A 19,501-nucleotide genomic window follows, 5' to 3' on the forward strand; every position below is an offset into this window, starting at 1 on the left:
GTGCTAGTAATAACATGAATATACAGTAAGAGCTGGGACACCATCTGTCATTGTCTATTTGCGTCGAAGCAGCACACAGTTTGCTGCAGTGCGAGCAAGTGACACCTATGGCCTCTTAAAGCGAAAATGCACACTAATGGCTTCTTTGAATAATAATATGAGAAGCACACTAATGCAGATCTGTACACTAAATACTATGTGTTCATGTTAATGTAAGCAAGACTGTCCATGCGCACATTCGGTGCAGCTGCAGTTGTCCTGTAAGTCTGCAGCAGCACCCTGTCTTTCTGCAGCATAAGGCTCTTCTTCTTTTCTTTTTTTTTTCTTCTTGCAGTTTTGGAAGACTTCCCACCACTGCTGCATAGACACCCCGGTGGAGGGGCCTGGAGAGGAGAGCGGTGAGCATCCTGGACACATCATCTCTCAGTTCGAGCCCTATACCCATTAAAACACTCTGCACTCTGCTTACTGTCACACAACACCACGCGTCACCTACTTGTACATGGGCTTTAGATCAGTGTTTATTGCTAGTGGGAAGTTTTTTTCAGCCCATGCAAACTCTCATTGGACACAATTTCACACTGTCCATTCGAACACGGGATGGATTAAATTGGTAGATTATCATGTTAGACAGACGATCATTACGCCACATTTATCAGCAAGTAATACATACTTTATACTTAATGCAAGAGTAAAACACATTTCACAGAATTAACACATGAAACTATTGTAAACTTGTCTGTAGCTAAAGAGCCTGCCTATATAGTCTGTACATTTACATAATAAGCATTGCAATGCATAGTAGATCAGTGTTAATACTTGCAGATTAAAAAAAGTACAGCTACTGCCACTGACGTTTATTCTGCCAGTAGTTTAAGAAATATCAGGTGCAGTCCTCCAAACTTTACCTTTTCTTCTTCTGCAAAAGAAAACAAAGCACTGTTCTTGAGGCAGAGAGAAAATGCCAGAAGTTTAAGTCCAAAACGGATGTGCACTTGTCTGCTTGTCCTCAGCAGTCGAACTGTACCTCGGCTCAGATGGCACTGTGTCACATGATCTCAGTTGCATCCTTCCCAGCACTCACAGTTCTCCTTCCCTCCAGCAGAAAACTCCAATTAACCTCTTCCAACCCTATTGAACTCAAAACAGCCCAACCACATTTACTGTAAAGTCAAGTCCCTGTCTATTTACAGTAATGGAGTTTGGCAGGTGTGTAGCCTTAAGTGTATTAATGCAATATCAGTCATGACTAAAATTGACTAATCAAATCTCAAGAGTCTGACTGTAGCACTTCCTCTGTTGCATCCTGCAGTGAAGAGTGCAGACATGTGATGTCCGTCAGCCTTTGTTGACTGATGTGTTTGTGCATTTATGGGAAAAATGACTGCAGACATACTGCATCATATCATAACGCACTTTAGCTGCATCGCACTGATCACAAGAGAGGAATGGATGCAGCATGAGGCACATGATAGTTTGACCTTCAAGGCATTGAATGAGAAGACGGGACAAGCTTTAAAGTTGAGTTATAGTAAATAAAATCTGCACTTTTACCTAGTCAAAGCAGAATAGAGAGTTTTGATACCTGAAAGGTGACGTTATCCGTGAAACAACATGTCTATTTATGAATGGATCATTTTGAGTTGGGAGCATATGTCGGGGGCCGGCCCAGGGGCTGCATTACACAACCTCCTCCCTTCTCAAACCTGCACTGCAGAACTTCTCTCTGATCTCCACAAACCCTCTGACAAAAGTGCCTGAGTCTGCATACACGCCCCGAGTCAGGAGAGGGGGAGGAGGAAGAGGGTAAGGAAGGGAGAGGGGTTGTTGATGGAGGAGAGAAGGAGAATAAGAGGGATATGAGGAGGCAGGTGAGGGAGGGGATGTAGAGAGAGAGAGAGAGAGAGAGAGAGAGAGGGAGAGAGAGAGAGATGGCATGCAGCCAGCTGAGAGGACAGGGAAAAGTTGTGAGGTAGCCGGAGGGACGGGTAGGGAGAAGAGTCAGCATCAGCAGGGCTCTGCTGAGGAGGACTGAGAGCAGCCACTTTCCCCCTCCACTCTCTGTGTCTCTATCTGTGTCTCTGTTTGTCTCCCCCCCTCTCCTCTCTCCTCTAATTGTATCCTGTCCATGCTGCCGATGCAATGTGGCTGTCTCTGCAGTGAAAGTACTGGCTGCTGCTGGATTCTCCTTGAGTGAACCCTGACTGTGCGCAGTAAGCGTTTGCCGCTCCGCCTGCTGTCCTGTTCGCACTGACTCAGCTGTGCAGGCAGCCGGGCCGGCCTCTGAGGGGAAAACACCGGCTGCAGGAGCAGGTAGGAGACACACAACTAAAACTGTACTTAGCTTACAAATCATGTATCTTGTCTCAGCTTTACCTCTTTAACATTTATTAGAAAATAAACTGTATGCATGTGTAGAAACAACCATGTTGGAAACACACAATATATCTGTCTTGAAATGTAACTTTTTCTGTGCTGCGTCTTTGTTTTCTATTAGCTAAATGTCTTATTCAAGATTGCAGTTGATTAACTTTTTGCCTATCTCTTTCTCCTTTTCCTTTGCCCTCTGTCTCACCTACAGTCCACAGGAGTGCTGAGGGGGCTGCCAGTCAGGCTCATCTCCCCCTCCCGGGACTATACAGTACTGTAGGTGCATCATTGGAACGTGCCTCCTTTTGGGTCAAACAATCCAGAAAGCAGCTCCAGATTGAATCAAGTCTCAGTTGAGGCTAAAGGATATTTTGCTGTCCGGAGCTCGGGCTGGATCCTGCTGCTGCTGCAGTCTTTTTTTTGGAGCACATCTGGCGGTCATGGAGGTCCAGTGGGTTGGGGTTGAATCCCCGAGGCTGGGCCCTCCGCAAAGAGCCGTCGGCGTGATATTCTTAATCCTTCTTGGTAATGTCAATCTCTCACTCTACGTCACCTCATGCCACATCTGCAAAAGCATCTACTGCTGCCTTAATCATATTTTTTTAACTTTACAATTGTTTGATTTTTCCTTACTTCGTATGACTGGTGCCAACATAACATATATTAGTGCTGCTATGCGGAGCTATGATGCTGTAGCGTTTCCAAACCTGACATTGACCTTCATTTGCTTCTGACCTAGTTTGCTGTTTGATGCTTTTGTATTTAAGACATGTGTCAGCACATTGCTGATATACTAGTGACAGGACTAGATTGCAGTGATGAAGTATTTTTGGAGGTTGTGTGTTACATCTGATTAAAAAAAAATGTGCTAATGGTTCTCAAACAAAGAATGAACAAGGAAGAAAACGAAAGTTGGTTATCATGTCTATCCCCTAAATGTTGATGCAGTCTAACAGTTTTATATGCCTATTGATCAGTATTGCTATGTGTTGGGATCGTATGTCCATAAAAAGGAACTGTCAGCCGAATCAAGCGGCCCCTGTGGTGAAAAAGCTGTGTCAGACTGGGGCCACTTAAAGCAAGGCCCTGCCGTTTGCAGCATACTGTGCATCTGAAATAATAGACAGCAGCCACTCTCAGACCTGTGTCTAGATATGATATTGTTTATCTAAATAGATTGACACTTCGAATTACACACTGGTTGTAGCTATTGCCAGTTACAATGCTTCAAATATAGAGTTTCGAGTTTGAATACTGGATTTTGTTTTCCTGAGACAACATCAAATCAGGTATCACCAATAAAGTGATTGATTTTACCTCTGCAAAGAAGTGCAGAGATAATCATCATCATCACTTGTAAACAGTAAGTCACAGATGACACTGGTAGAGAAGTTGGCTCTCATGCATTTAAAGCCATTATCTCATCAACGTTTAGCCTAATATGAGCAGGATACATTTCATTTGTTAGTCTATGTATGAATCTATTTCTCACTTAATGTACTTCCCTATTTGGATTTTCTTAACCCACCTGCTTATAGGTGTGGAGCAACAGTGCAGCACACAGGCATTAAAACGTTAAACCTCTATGACATCATAGCCTGTGACATTATGCAGGAACTGCAGACTTTAAAACTGCCTTCAGTTCAATGCTAAATATTAACCTCTGCTTGATCTCTACTTCCACATTTGCCAGCATAAACAAATGTATCAGTGGAATTTTGTTACCAGGAACACAACTTAATGTAGTCTCGTTAAAGATATGTATTGCTCATAGTTGTTGTCTTTGCAATTAAGAGCATTTTAGCCTCTTTTAACAAAAACTGCATGGTAAGATTACTTAAATTAATTAATAAATTAAAATGCAGGCGCTACGGTAAAAGAGTAAATATTGAAAGCATCTTAGCATTATCCTTTTTACATCACATTCATTTTCCATTGTGTAATGCATTATGTGTGGTTTTCAAGTGACAACCTCCGATGTTGAAAAATGAAGCCAATGCGGAAGTGCAAAAAACTGTAGTTCCTCCAGTGTCCACTATAATGGCAGTTTTGGCAGCAGAAATTAACATGTTTACAGCCTGGTCCAAAAAACCATTTAGGCCTGATTAGTCAAAGCCTTAGAACACACTGTGCAGGTTTTTTGTTGTTGTAACTCACTGTTTTGATTTGATGAAGGATATGAGTTCTGCATAATTAGGGCAGTGACTGATCTGACTGCAAGCGGCTGCATTGTAGTTTCTCAGGAGGCTTAAGGCCTAAGCTAAGCTCCAGCTCTTTGGCTTTTGTTAGGTTGAACAGAATTTAGATAAAATCAGCACTTTAAATATGGCGTCCACCATGGATCAATGGGTGACGACATTGAGGCTCCGTCCATGGTTATGTACAGTCTATGGGTGGTTTAAAAACTTTATAAGCAGTGAACAGTTTGTTTTATTTTGGTTTGCGTTGATGTGTATCTTTTGGAATTTGTTTCTCCAAAGAATTTAAGTATACAGAAAGATATGGAGAGAAAGAGCAGGTGCCTGGTAGTGCACTGAAAAGGGGTTTATAAATGTGATTTAAGGATCTCTGGCAAATCTGCTGCAGTGATCATTGATCGTTACATTTTGGCCTCCACTAAAGATTGTAGGAAAGAAAGTTCTGAATGTTTTTTTGTTGTTTCTCAACCATTCAGAGCTGGTCCTGTTCTCATTTGCAGTAGTATGTGTCGCCCCACACATCTGACCACTAGTGAATAAGATACATTTTTGTCCCTTTTAAACCTAACCTAAACCCCCTTTGTTAAAGCTTCGAATTAGTGTTGTTTGAAATTCTTCATCTGATGTCAGGTTTTTTTTTTTACATAACAGATGTTGGTTTTTATTGTGCTCTAGACAGCTATTCGTCAATCAGATAATGCAGTCAATCAAATTGCAATAGAGAATTTCCAAATAATGTGTCAGATTTATGTAGCAGATAAATAACAAGATGATGTTCTAACAGCAGAACGTCCTGCTCGGTATGTTTCAAGTGATGTTTGGTTGGTTGACCTTCTTTCATGTTCAACATCTCCATCAGAAAATACAAAAAAAAAATGAGCCAGGCTTTAGTGTTTATATATTTAGCATATACCACTTTAAATTGGGGAGCACATATTCCTGTATTCATGAAAGCGCTATTGTTTTAAGGTGACTTATGTAGGTTAGAAACTGGAGCATTACTGGTCTACTTTTTTTTACTGAAGCACTAAAACTTTACATTGCAAAACAAAACTTGAATTGGTAACCACAGAGACAACGGACAGGAGGCCAATGATATTTGTGTGTTGTGGCATGACTATCAAGGATCATGATATGAGAAAAAAGGTTGTCATTAATTGCTCTGTTTTTTTGTTCTTGTTCTTTTGTTAGCAGGTTTAATAACAACAGTGATAGAAACATTATATTTTGTTGAAAACAAAGCCTTCAAAGAGGCGATGCACAGAGGGAACACAGAGAGATATTGACTGATGGAAAGAATTTGACTTACTAACATTTTGTGAAAGGTTGCTTAAAAAGCCGGAGTGACACGGAGTGCATGCAGAATGAGGCTGGAAGGGTGATGCTGTTGCTCTCTCGTCACCGTTTTTGCAAGCTCACTGTGCTGCAATGGACCAGCTGAGGAACAGATCGGACAGAGAGAGTTTGGGGGGGAAAAGCACAAATTGTGTGAGAGAATAAATCTATAACTTAATGCACATATTGTCCTCCTATGCCTTGTTTCACCTAACCTGCTGTTTTAAGCTATATTGTTTCTATTTGCTGCAGTGGTGCCTGTCAGATGTTGACCTTGACCACGTTGTGAGAACACAGCGTGCACAAAAGAGAGAAGCAAAATCAAACGAATGTACCACACTGTGCAGATTTTTTTTTTTTTTTTTTTACTGCTGCTACTGCAACCATTCATCATTTTCACATGTCAGTTTTTTCCTCTCTATAACCTCTGCATCTGTGTAATATAGCTCTGCTTCGTGCAAGCAGTTTCCACCTCACACACTAGATGGAAGCATTAAGCACAAAGTGTTTAAGTGCTGTAAAAGAGGGAGGGACAAGAAATACAGTGCAGTCTGTCCTTCACTTGCTGCCATCTGTCTGTCTGTCTGTCTGTGGTCCCTGGTATACAGTTACAGTCTCCACATAGGGCACAGCAGATTTCATCCTCTGTTATTCACAGTAATGTCATAGCAAGGACTTTAAGGTACCATGTTACTAAGGGTTTGACGATAGTATTCTGAATATCATGGAGATGTCACCTGATGGTCAGTAGGAGCTGTGGTTGATTGCTAAACTCATACATTATTGAGCTTATTATGCTGCAATACTGAGCCACTTTATGGGGCTGTACTACATTTTATACTTTTATCATTATTTATTTCTTCTTAAATTTGTATACCACTTAATTTTAGAACATATCTTTTTGTAACTACATCTTGGTTCAGAAAATCATTTTAATCAGAGTGACTTTTAGGGAGGCTTATGCGTGCCTCAGTGAAAGGACTGACTCTAGTCGTAAAGTCCCTTGTTTTCTTTTGACATTAAGTTAAAGTGACTACAAGTAAAGCAAACAATGATTATTGGGCACAAGCGGCAACCTCTGGTGTTGAAAAACGAAGCATTGCAGAAGTCCAAAAAACTGCATTTTATCTAGTTTCCACTTGAAGCTGGCTCACGTACACACCACATACAAAAATGTCTCTTTTTTCATTAAAAATGAACATGTTTACAGCCAGGTACAAAAAAATGATTTTGGTCTGATTAGTTATTGTCCTCATGGGCACACAGTGGTATAGTGCAGGGTATACGCAGGTATACAGAGTAGGGTATACCCACTTCTTAATCCCCTGGGATTCACACCATTGATTGATTGACAATATTATGTAGTGTGCTTTTCCTAGGACGATAACGGGATGACCCTCCTTTCTCTGTCTAATTGGCTGGTAAACATTTACTAAATATGCAAGAGCAGTCTTACATGTCACAGAGGCTGTTTATCCTCTGCAGGACGGGACACACAATAAACATTTGGAGTAAAAAGCAAGAGTATACCCACTTCTTCAAGCACACACTGAATTTTGTATTAATGCATCTGTTTGGATTTTATGAACAATACAAGTTATCTATAGTTAGGAGTGAGACTGACCTAACTGACAGGTGGGCAGCTACAGTGTAGCGGTTTGTCAGGAGGCTTAAAACCTGCCTCAGCTTCAGCTCTTTGCCTGTCATTAGGGTTGTCTCAAAGTTGCGCTGCAACAGGATTTCCAGCATGGCGACCACCGTTGATGAGCCGCCAGTGTCCCATGCAGTCATCTATGGATGACGTCACACTTTTTTCTTATCTTTGAACGAATGTTTTGTGAGCGATAGCGATTGACAGAAAGTGACAGTGAGGGATATTTCACTGCCACTGCAATAATGTCAACATCTTTATTAAAAGGAATCAGTGATGAATCATCCTCATGCAGGAATCTGCCTAATGTTATGCACCATCATGATGATACAAAAAATAAAAAACTGTCAATATTTAAGAGCACATATACTTTTAGGTGGGGGTTAATCCTTATTAAGGGGAGCCAAACTACCCTGGCTCCCTGTAGTTTGGTGATTTAAAATTGTTTTCTAAAAATTACCCCAAAAAAGTTTTAAACAGTGATTTTAAGAAATGCAGTTATGAAGAGATATTGTTTCCAGTCTACTGGAAACAGCCCACTTTGGATTTAGAGATCTGTTTATGGACAATTTTGGAAGTGGTATCAATATCCTCATCCAAATCAGGGCGAGTAAGCAGATACAGTATGTGCATATTAAATTATTGAACTATTATTTTAAGGCTGACTGACTTGTACTCACTCACCAAGATGCTGTAATGTAAAGTCTTATCATTTTGTGTCTCTTTTCCCTTCTCCTCAGGCGTGTGGTCTGCTCAGGCGCTTGAGATGTCTGTGGGGAAGATTAACCAACTGGAGGCGGTGAATGGCAGCACGGTCTTGCTGCCCTGCACATATGCCAGCTGTATCGGAATTAAGAACCTCTACTTCAACTGGCAATTCAACAACAACGGTACCATGCAGAAGGCAAGAACATCGTAATAAAAAATGATTCATCTTCAAGTTTTGGTCACGTGATAGTTTTGAATGCTTGACAGCTTGTTCATCTGGTCAGGTGTGTGAATCGGTGATTAAGGATGAGGGCGTGGTGCCAGATGTGACAATATTTCGAGAGCGGGTGGAGTTTATTGGGATGAATAATCACAACAATGTCTCCATCCTGCTGTGGAACATCACCTTCGAGGATGGTGGCAAGTACACTTGTTATGGAAGCAACCCCAAAGAGAAGGGCAGGAACCATAGCGCCATCTTCACCCTGATCGTGGTGGACGAGTGTGAGTGCCTACTTTTAAATCTATACTTTTCATGTGTGCTGATATATGTGAGAGGGAGGTAAGATTTATTTGTCATTTAATTTAAGACCTATTTTGATAAGGGTCTCAAGGTGAAATGGTAGCTAGGTGTTTATATGCAGGAGACATAGGCTTGTAGGAGACATAGGAGACAAACCCATTATTCCTCAGCCTGTTTTGGGGACATAAATATGCAGACTTATTGTCAAAACTGCCCAATGTGATGACAACTTTACCATCATGAATCATAAATGTGGTACAACTCATTTGGGCTTGCTTTGCTTATGGGAATACTGAATAGAAACTAATAAACACATTCCTAATAAACTAAACACTGACTATTGTTTAGACAGGATTTAAATCTGGTGACAGTTAAAGCTAGGAAAAGCACTCAAACTCACTCCACTAATGCATGTCCACAGGTCCTGTTTGTGCGTGCGAAGCATCTCTCTCAATAACAGTATAAACCAGAATTTCCCTGAGTCCCTTACTGCCATTTGTGATGTCACATTGTAAAGTGTTTTTTGAATACTATGTGACCTTTAATAATAATTTGGCTCTGTGTTTTACCAGTATCACACCCTCTCAGACTGAGGTACATTTTAAACATGAAGAAGCAAAGATAATAGATAGTTTGTAACTCCGTCCAGAAGCATTTAACATCATTAAATCAAGAAATTAATGTGCTCAACTGAAAAACTGAAGCCCATCTTGCACCTGGGCTCCCACTAAACCTTGTTTTGAGTTTAGTTAAGAGATTGGTTTTTATCTGGCTTTAGTTGTAAGTACATTTGAGTATCTTCTACTAGCATTAAAAGTTTATGGAGTGTTTCCTCATGATCTTACCTCAAGGGGGTGAAAAGAATTAGTCTGAGGATAGAATCCTTGTGAAACTTCATGAATAACTTGGGCGCACAACTTTAATGTGTACAAAATGTAATAGACCTTGTACACAACCAGCTTTAAATCACCTCACTGCAGTTATTTTAATGTCACAAGAGTACTAATCTATAAAACAGGGTGTGATAGTCAATTGTGTTAAGCTCAAGTTAAGTTCTCTTTATTGTAATTTCAACCATACACAAAGTACACAGTGAGACAACATTTTGCACCTCCAGAACAAAAAGAGGTAGGAATATAAGATTAAATGCAATGACAAGAAGGTGGTTATAAATATTTAAATTAGTAAACAAAGCAAAGTGGATCGAAAAACAGTTAAAACAGTAACAACAATTTTAAAGTGACTAAAACATGTAAAGTGGCAAAACAAATAAAGTGGCAAAACAAATAAAGTGGCAATGCTAAAGTGACAGTGGCAGAGGTCGTTTTTTTAAAATGCAGACCAGGGCTTAAATTGCTTCGGATCCTAACTGAACAAGATCCGGCACCTACCATATTGGGAACTATTTGATTGGACCTTTGGCTGTGAGGTTTGCTGTGTGTTGAAGTGTAAAATGTTCTGAAGTCGATGCGAGCTGCTGTTAATACTAAAAGTATTACTAAAAAGTGTTTATAATCCAGGGTTTTCAAATTAATTAATTAAATATTAATTTGCGCAGCACATAGAATGACTTTATGATATAGAATGACATTTATCAACATCAGAGAGAGTGCGACAGAGACAGAAGCATGTCATGATTCTACGCACTTCTCTCCAGTTGATTTTGAGCCATTATTGTGAAAGCTCCGGGGGGCCAGAGGCTCTGAGTATTTTTGATGTATTCAGTGACTTTTTTGTCTCCTCCTGCCACGCCTGAACAGCACTCTCTCTGTGCTCCGGGACCTCAGGGTTTACAAATTAAGTACTGATGCAGACTATCATCAACTGATACTGATACATATGTATGAAAGGCAGGTAGTATATACAGTATAAACAGTATACATTTATTATATATAGTGCAAAAGCCAGTCACTGTGTGTTAAGGAGTTTAATGGCTTAGGGGGAAGAAGCTATTACACAGTCTGGTAGTGAGGGCCCGGATGCTCAGTACCTTTTTCCAGACGGCAAGTGAGTAAAAAGTTTGTGTGAGGGGAAGGAGAGGTCAGCAACAATCCTGTTGGCTCTGCTGAGGTGGCTTAAGTGGTAAGCAGTTCTCTCTATCCTCTGTAAGGTTTTGTGGTCTGTGGTGATGCAGTTTCAGAACCGGGAAGTGATACAGCTGCTCAGGATGCTCTTTACGGTCCCTCTTTAAATATGTGGTGATGATGGGGGGTGGGAGGCGTACCTTCTAAAGCCTATGAAGGCGGTATTTGCGCTGCTGTCTTCTTTTGGTGCAGTGCAGCACAGTCGTGAGTCAGCAAGTTGAACAGTAACGGGCCGAGCACACAGCCCTGAGGGGTACCGGTGTTCTGAGTGGTGGTGTTAAAGGTGATTTTCCCGATAGGGACTGACTGAGGCCTCCAAGTTGGAAAGTCAAGCACCCTGTTGCAGGGGTAGGTACAGTATTCAGGCCTAGCATGTTCAACTCGGTCAGTTGCTGGGGAATGATGGTGTCGAATGCTGAACTGAAGTCGATCACTTAATGATTATTGGTGTCAGTGCAGCAGGACACAGAGGAGACAGGAATAGAGGTGGACATCAGACACATAGGAACAAATGCACTGCTCAGAGAGATGTTGTAGATGTCAGTGAGTATATCTGCTGGTCTGCGCATCCTCTGAGCACTCTGCCAGGAATGTTGTTGGGTCCTGCAGTTTTAAGTGGGTTCACTTTTTGCAGAATCTTCTGCAAAAAGCGTCTGTAGTCAGACACAGAACCTGGTCATTTGAGGAGGGAGTGGACTTCCTTGCTGGCACATTGTCAGGCAAAGAAGTTGTTCAGTGCATTGGGGAGAGAGGGAGGGAGTGGACTTCCTTGCTGGCACATTGTCAGGCAAAGAAGTTGTTCAGTGCATCGGGGAGAGAGGCATCGTTGTCACAGGCGGTTGGCAGCATTCAAATCTAACTGGGCATAACCAGTCTAAGTAGTGAGAAATCCACTCTCCAAAGTATTTTTGAGATTATTTGTAACTTTCGACAGCTATTTCAGGGCTTTGGAGAAAATACTAATTTAAACCTTCACTATGATAAAGGAACCAACTTGTTCCTCATGTTAAAAATAATTGTGATACTTAAATTGTTATTTTCACCTTACAATGTTTTCTCTGATATCTTGTTAATGTCAACAGTGAGGGTGGTGGACAACACGCTGGCCACTATGATAGCCTCAGCTGTGGGCGGAGCCATTGCACTGTTAATGGGATTCATGCTGCTTAAGAACTTCACTCTATTTGTTCTTTCCAAACTTGAAGAGAAAAAGTGAGTTTACAACCCCCTGTATATTTATATTATATTCATATCAGCAGTATAACCATTTCACACTGTTTCATCAGAGTACATCGTTTGGCTAGCTAAGTTACTGTACATGCTGAGGTAGATTTGAGGTGTTCCTTTGAGCTTTTATGCATGAACCGTTATAATTCTCTTCTTTTTTTCACCCCCTAATTGCAGTAAGGAGTGCCTTGTAACTTCATCAGGGATCGACAACACAGAAAACGGCCTCTCAGGATCCAAAGCTGATTCAAAACCGACACCAAAAAAGAAATGAGAAAGTGCATGTGAACACAAACATATGGGTACTCGTATTTATATACCTTCTTTGCATATATTTGTATATGCACATGTCTTTGCACACATGTCCAATCATTATGTTCATGTTGAGGTACTCAAATCTCTGCCTGGCTGTGGCCTTCAAAGAAAATGAATATACATGTACACATAACTGTGCAGATGATATACAACTGAAGAATGTGCAAATAATGAGTTCATTGATAATGATTTAAAATATGCATACAAATGTGGAAGAAAGTATAATTGCACCTGCCAGAGACACTTCAGATTGTCATTTTTCAGTGTGTTTGTCTTCTATATTTACATCTCTTTTCCCAAATGTACACTGTCTTAGTGTTTCAGCGAGCTCACTATACCTTAAACATGCGAAAGAAGGAGGAGATTTTAATTATTGGCGGATATCTGGTAAATCTAATTATTATTATTTCTACTGGAACAGTCGCAATCTGATGCATTCTTAAAGCAAGACAAACAAACTGAATGTGTACTGGTATTTATGGTTTTGTGTTGACCATTAGATATTTGTCAAATACCACATTGGTATTACACCCAATAAGGTACAGAAAGGCCTTAAAAAGAGCATTTAGAGTACTTGGGGGCTGCTTGTACTGCTTGAAAATGAGTTTTAATTTTAGGGGTTATACTGTGAGTATAAATTCAGTGAAAGCATTCATGTTTGAGATCAGTTCAAGCTATGAGTCCCTAGTAGATGGTTTCTATTTAAACTCAATATATTAAAATCCCATTATGTGCACATTTTTGTAAATAATGAGGATGTTTGTACAAATTTGTGTGTACATGTTATTCCCAACAATGTGTTACGTAGTTGTATATCATGTTTGCATGGTCGCACCCTTTTTCAAGTTATTTGCAGCCCTTGGTATGTCAGTGATTCTCTGCGGCCACAGCCAGAGTACATAACAAATTGACTGTTTTCCATTCAAAGGGTAAACAAAAACAATGTTTTTAAGTGCTTGAAACAGGGATTAATGCAATGTAGTTACAGCTGGGCTGAATACCTTTTCAGAAGAAGCAAAGTAACCCTTCAGTTATAGAACCAACTCAATCAAATTGAGTTGTTGAATTTACAGTGTTGTCCAATCATTTCAAACAGTCCTATATCACAAGTACTGGTCGACTTGTAACTACTTTCCACAGAACAGCTACTGTTTTTGTCTTAATTATTCCAACAATTTTTAAACAAACTGAATTTGAAAAAATGAATAAAAAGGATTGCTTACAACAGTGGTTCTCAACTGGTCTAGCCTCAGGACCCGCCAACACCTCCTTGATGAAAAATCTTGACCCAAAGTTTCTAAAATTTTCAACCTCTCAGATTTATTTAATGAAAAATAGGTTTGGACCTCAAATGGAACAAAATGTGACAAACATGTTTTAAATGTGCATCATGTAATTTAGTGCATCAATCATTTAAACAGTTTTTATTCCAGGCACAAATTCATGACCCACTGAAAACCGCTTTGCGACCCATATTTGTGTCCCAATCCACCAGTTGAGAACCACAGATTTAAAGAATACAAGTGTATAAGGATTCAGCCCAGCTTTTCATGCTGTATCTTCTCTTTGCTTGATATAAACACAGGTGCCTGTTAGTGCTTCTCTGCTCCTCTGCCAGCGTGGACGACTACATACTGCAGAACAGTTTGCAAAACTCAGCAAACAGTAATAACCCAACAAGCTTCTCAGCTCAAATGATAGACGATCCCCTGGAACTTGCCCCCTAAACTCCCCCCTTAGAAAATGTATGACCCTCAGATGATGCTGCTTTTAAGACAAATAACCAACGCATTTAAAGCATGTGCTACATGGGATGGGACACACTTTAGACACAATGCTTGAAAAAAAGAAAAACACTTTTTGGGGAAAAATAAATATGTCTTGATACTAACACTGGTAGTGTCAGCTCAGAGGTCAACTGTAAATTCCATTTCTATACCATACTAATTTCATCGTGCTAACCCTGGCTTATGTTTAGCACTATTTAGTGATGCAGCCCCAGATACTGTTAGCCTGGATCAGACTCAACATGTTCCCTTTGCTTAGTACGTGCCTGTTGATGTAAATGGCTAACATAGGACAAATATTCATTCACCCAGTCTTGCAATAAAAATCTTTTCCAGCTGCCATGCAGTGAAACGATAAACCTGGTGGACCTGCCCATGCATACAGTAGGTGACACATAAGAATGGGATTGGGCCTCAGGCAGCAGGCTGAGTATGGGGGCTGTTGTTCAACTTTAACTCCATCCAAGCTGGCAATAAGACAGATAAGATAAGTGATACTGTCAGTGGATCCCACTGACTGAAAGTGCCAAACAGGAAGCAGCTGTGCTGGGTATCACAAAAAGATGATTGTATCTGCACCAAACTCAAATAGTGAAATACAAATTCACCTGTTTTACAAAATACAACTGTTGCACATTCAAGCCTCTGAATGTCTGGCTTTAAAAAGAAATACCTCTGGAGAGTTGTACAGGTGTAAACACTGTGTAAAGCTGTATAAACGTACCTCTCAGTTCCTGCAGGTGTTGAATGAGTGCTATGTACAGTGAAGTATGAATTTCTGCTAATTTTCTGAAGTCTTTGTTGTTAATGTTAATAATAATGTGCCTCTGCATTTAAGTGACTTTAGTCTTTAGTCGCTGGCTTAAAGCAATACCATAGAGGACGTTTGTTGGGCACTTTAAACAGATGTTTATTTTTGTGAATGTATAATCCAAAGCAGTGTAGGTTGATGAGAAAAAAACAAAATGCTAACATGGAGGTTTGATGGAGTGTTTTGGTTTGAAAGGTCACAGGAAAAGGATAGTATTTGTTTCTGAATGTGATGCGAGTCTTGTTGAAACATAATTATAAAGTGGGGCATTCGTATTAAATCAATTATTAACTATTTTTTTCATTGTTGCAGTGAGTCAGGCGAGAATTTGATACCAATCAATCTCTGTCTTCCTGTAAACAACAGCTTAGCTTAGCTTAGCTTAAAGACTGGAACAGCTTGCCTAGCTCTATCTAAGATCTACCTTAAGGTGTTGGTATATCAAATATTTATTTGCCTCTTTTGGGTAAAGCTGGGGTAGTATACTTCCCTTGGCTACCAGTATTTATGCTAAGCTAGGCTAACTGTTTTCTAGCCCCAGCTCCAAATTAAATAAATTAGAGTTTTCTTCTTCTCATTCAAATCTCAGCAAAAGAGAAATTTAAATTCCTTTCAGAAAAATTTGGAAATATTTCTTTGGGAAAAATCAATAGACAATAAATTCAGTTTTAAGAAGAATGACAGAGGACAAACATTTCTGAAAATGATGTGATACATAGAAATTATTGATATATTTGAATGACTGAAGACCATGAACGTTAATGATAGCCTATATGTTTAGTTTGATTTCAAAATGTCTGAGTGTACAGGGGTTGATCCCTGTCAGTTGTGGAATAATAAGACCTGATTTGTCTGGTTTACCATCTAATTGTTTCAATGAACTGAGAAAATGAAGCTTTTGGAGAAAGACCGGATTGTTTCAGCAAGGGCCTTATGATGAAAAGCAACTCTATGCAAACAACAGAAGTGAATCCTCTGACAGTGTTTCATACTGCACCTTTGAGTTTCCACTGTGACAGTTCTGTGAGCAATACAACAGTGCTGGATCAGGGAGGTCTGATGATGGGATGCAGGTTGAATGGGGAACATTCAGAGGGGAGCATGGACTGGACTGGAGCCCCCCGTACTCAACCAGACCCTGCAGAGTGTTAAGACTCACAAAGTCATTCTCCACTGCTGCTCTCTGCACACAAATATACAGCTATAAAGCTCTGGCTCGCTCTCAAATGATGTCTCCGTTTTCAACCCCTCATCTGTGCACATCAGCTCTTGATCTCTTTAATATAGACACATGAAATCTAATAAAGTTTTAAATAAAACAGTTGTGCTGTGCTATTTGTATCTATAGGATGACTTTTTACTGAACTTCCTCTTGTGCAGAGGGAGAAGAGCAGTGAACCTTGAAGAGAGAAAATTGTATATATGTTTAATATATGTTAGAAAAATATTAAGTAAAACACACAAAGTGCTCTCAAGGGTAAATGCACAAACACACATGTGCAACACAGCGCCTCTCTTAATCAATCAGGCCAGCTGGGAGGTCTATGATACATGTAAACGGAGCAGGAGTTTACATTGTCTCTGTGAAGGCCTGCTGACAAAGCATTGCCATTATAATGTGAGAAAAGTACAACTGTATTTTTCAGGAAAATAACACCTAAAGACTCAGATGCATGGAGGGGTAATTATTAAAAAGTCTTTATTTCATCAGGGATACAGACTCGTAAAAACACAACATGTTTCAGCCAAATGCTAATACTGTTCTGTCAGAACCATGAACTGCCAAACCAAATAGATTTTTCCAGTTGAGTTATTTGGGGTTGTTTAAAGTGGAATGCACCATGTATGATAGAGGAAGAGGGGTGTTATAGCTTTGTGAAATAAGAAGTGCTCAAATTGCATTTTTGGGGCATTTACCTCAAATGTGTTTTGATGTGTTTTGTAACTCTTTTTGCAGATGTGTGCATATTTTGCAGGGTGGGTTTTTGCCACTGGTTTAATAATTGATAACTAGTGTTATTGTCTATTGGTACCATCCACATACTATAACAGATGATACTGGAGGTCCAGCAATTACTTGTTGTTCTGGTACTTTGGTTATGGTTGTTGTTAGTACCTGTTCAAAGGAAGTGTGCAGAGCTGCAAGGGCCCAAAGTGGCATTGGGTAGATCCTTTTTATTCTTTCTTTCTTTCTTTTTTTTAAACTGTCTACACTTTTTTATGTTTTTTTGGGTGTATACTTTTTCCTCATGTTCTTTTTGCCAGGTCTGTTCAATACAAATTGCTGCATGGTAAAAAAAAAACATATTCACTCATTTTCTTTTTGTGCCTTTACCACTGAGCCATCCTTAAATCTGAAAGACTGATCGTCATTGATGCCAGGATATCCTACTGAACTGGGTCGCATTCCACAGTATGCAAATCAGTGTGATATTTGACCTTCTGACCCACAATCCTGAGTACAATGGAAAATACATCACATCAACAAAGCACCCAGGCAGCGCCAACTGAGCCACCAAGGACTGGGATGGATGAATGCATTGTAAGTATTACAGTTCATGATGCAGAATTATGGCTAAGTAGTATTTCCCTGTTTATGCTGTATGTACAGAGCATACTTTGTTTGTGCAGCTTCAGTGTCCCAGTGGGAAATTTGCCTTGGACTTCACAGTGCTCTGATGCAGAAATAACAAAATATCAAAGTACATTTATTCATCAAAATAAACTGAAGTACTTTTTGTGACCCTTTAGACATTTTGATGTCATCAATTTTTATCTCAGCTTGGTCCTAAATACCACAAACTTCTAATGGAAAACTTGAGCCTGAATAAAGCTTGACAGACATCGGTTTTTGCCAGAGCTGGATACAGACTTTTTTTGACTAGGATGGCCCAACTGGGACACTGACTAATGTAAGGGTGGCATGAATTTTGTGTGCAACGGACACAAATGAAAAACCATGTAGCTCCAACTACATAACTGCTCACAGTAGTGTACCTAAAACATCTTATATTCCTGTTTTTCTGTTGCTTTTTACTTTAAAATAGAAAATCATAGATTAGGTTAGGACTTTGGTTTGGCCCCTAGGTGGCCAATTAGATTTTTCTGCCCCTGGTTTTGTATGCTAGGAAGACAGAATTGCCAAAAAAAACTGCAGTCCTTCTTCTGGCCAGCAGGGGGCGTCACTGTTTTCAATTCTGAAGTCTCTTTCACACATGCAATGAACTCCTGAACTTGTCCAGACATATCCCTAAAAGAGCTGCATTAAAAAACAGGTTTTTTAAAAGTTGACGTGGAAATTAAATTAACTTTACCTTGCAAGCCCCTTAGCCAAAAATATGGCTGAAAATTGCATTCCACTTTTATTTTAATATTGTTTATGCAAATACATGTTGTATTAATATCAGTGCCAAAACAGTCATCATTACAGACAAGTTCTTCTCCCCCTGCATTGTTTCTTGGCTCGACCACTCATTTAACCAAATGGAATGTTTGGAGGAGTTGACAATGCTGCTGCCAATCTCCGGCTGTATGCAACAAGTGTGAAAGGACAAATCAAGGACAATTTCCAGAGGTTACAGCTTGCCTGTATGAAAAGTATAATGACATGATATCTTAATTAAAAATCTCAAAATTACTTGCTCTTGATTGCTTGCTCCTTGCTTCCATGCTCCTTATTATGCATAACTGTAAGCCCTAATTTAAGGGTTAGGGTTAGGGTTAAATTATTTCATTTACATCAAATACTGTGCCAGAGGAATCTCATCATAAAGCCATGGCTTCCTGCATTATGAAACCATCATAACTACATCTCCAGTTCCTCAACGTGGCCACATCTCTTCCACAAGGACATATAATACAATATAATATACAGTAAATCACTGTGCAGGAATGGCTTTAAAGTTGCTTCGCTTGTATTTCAAGGTCTGGCCAGCAGATGTCAGCAGTGACCTGTGTGTGTGTGTGTGTGTGTGTGTGTTGTGAACGGTTTGAACCTTTTCTCGGATCACATCGTCGCGGACCCTGAAGGCAGCTCTGCTGAGAAAAGAGAGAAGGTGCTGCTGACCTTTTCTTCAAGTTATTTAAGTTTAAAGACGACCACATTTTCAAATACCACGTCTACATTTTTACAACGTAATATTTATTGGTAGCTCTTAAGGCCTCAGGCTGATGTTTAGGTTCTGCCTACTTTAACGTCTGCAGAATGTTTAAACTTTCATTCACGTGACTCTATTTAACATTTAGAACAAGTTGATGTAAGTTTATGGCATGCAAATTAGAAAGCTATTAAGTATTAGTCGATACGTTTCATTTAGATTATAGACCTGGTTAATGAATTCTACTCAAAAAACAATTAGACATGTCTAATGTCATGATTTTGTTCATTTACTGACTTCACACATCATCTTGTTGTGAAGTGCTGGTGTTGGTATAAGTGAACAAAAATATAATGCAACGCCTTTAACAAATTCCATAAACGACAGCAGTATCA

The 19,501-nt window shown here is 39.8% G+C and overlaps 1 protein-coding gene across 2 annotated transcripts; it reads left to right on the forward strand.

Annotated features, from left to right (window-relative positions):
- The first annotated feature begins 1,306 nt into the window (after positions 1–1,306).
- scn4bb (sodium channel, voltage-gated, type IV, beta b) lies at positions 1,307–16,328 on the forward strand. Of its 2 annotated transcripts, XM_020630287.3 has the most exons (7): positions 1,307–2,313; positions 2,582–2,895; positions 8,295–8,458; positions 8,547–8,766; positions 11,952–12,081; positions 12,274–12,398; positions 13,997–16,328. In XM_020630287.3, the coding sequence occupies exons 2-6, from the start codon at positions 2,811–2,813 to the stop codon at positions 12,368–12,370; spliced, it is 696 nt and encodes a 231-aa protein (XP_020485943.1). In that variant the 5' UTR covers positions 1,307–2,313; positions 2,582–2,810; the 3' UTR covers positions 12,371–12,398; positions 13,997–16,328. The 2 variants fall into 2 exon arrangements, with proteins under 2 accessions (XP_020485943.1, XP_020485942.1); XM_020630286.3 differs by having other exon boundaries at positions 1,310–2,313; positions 12,274–16,328.
- Positions 16,329–19,501: the final 3,173 nt, after the last annotated feature.

This window comes from Labrus bergylta, chromosome 14 (genome assembly GCF_963930695.1).
Source record: "Labrus bergylta chromosome 14, fLabBer1.1, whole genome shotgun sequence".
Lineage (NCBI taxonomy): Eukaryota > Metazoa > Chordata > Actinopteri > Labriformes > Labridae > Labrus > Labrus bergylta.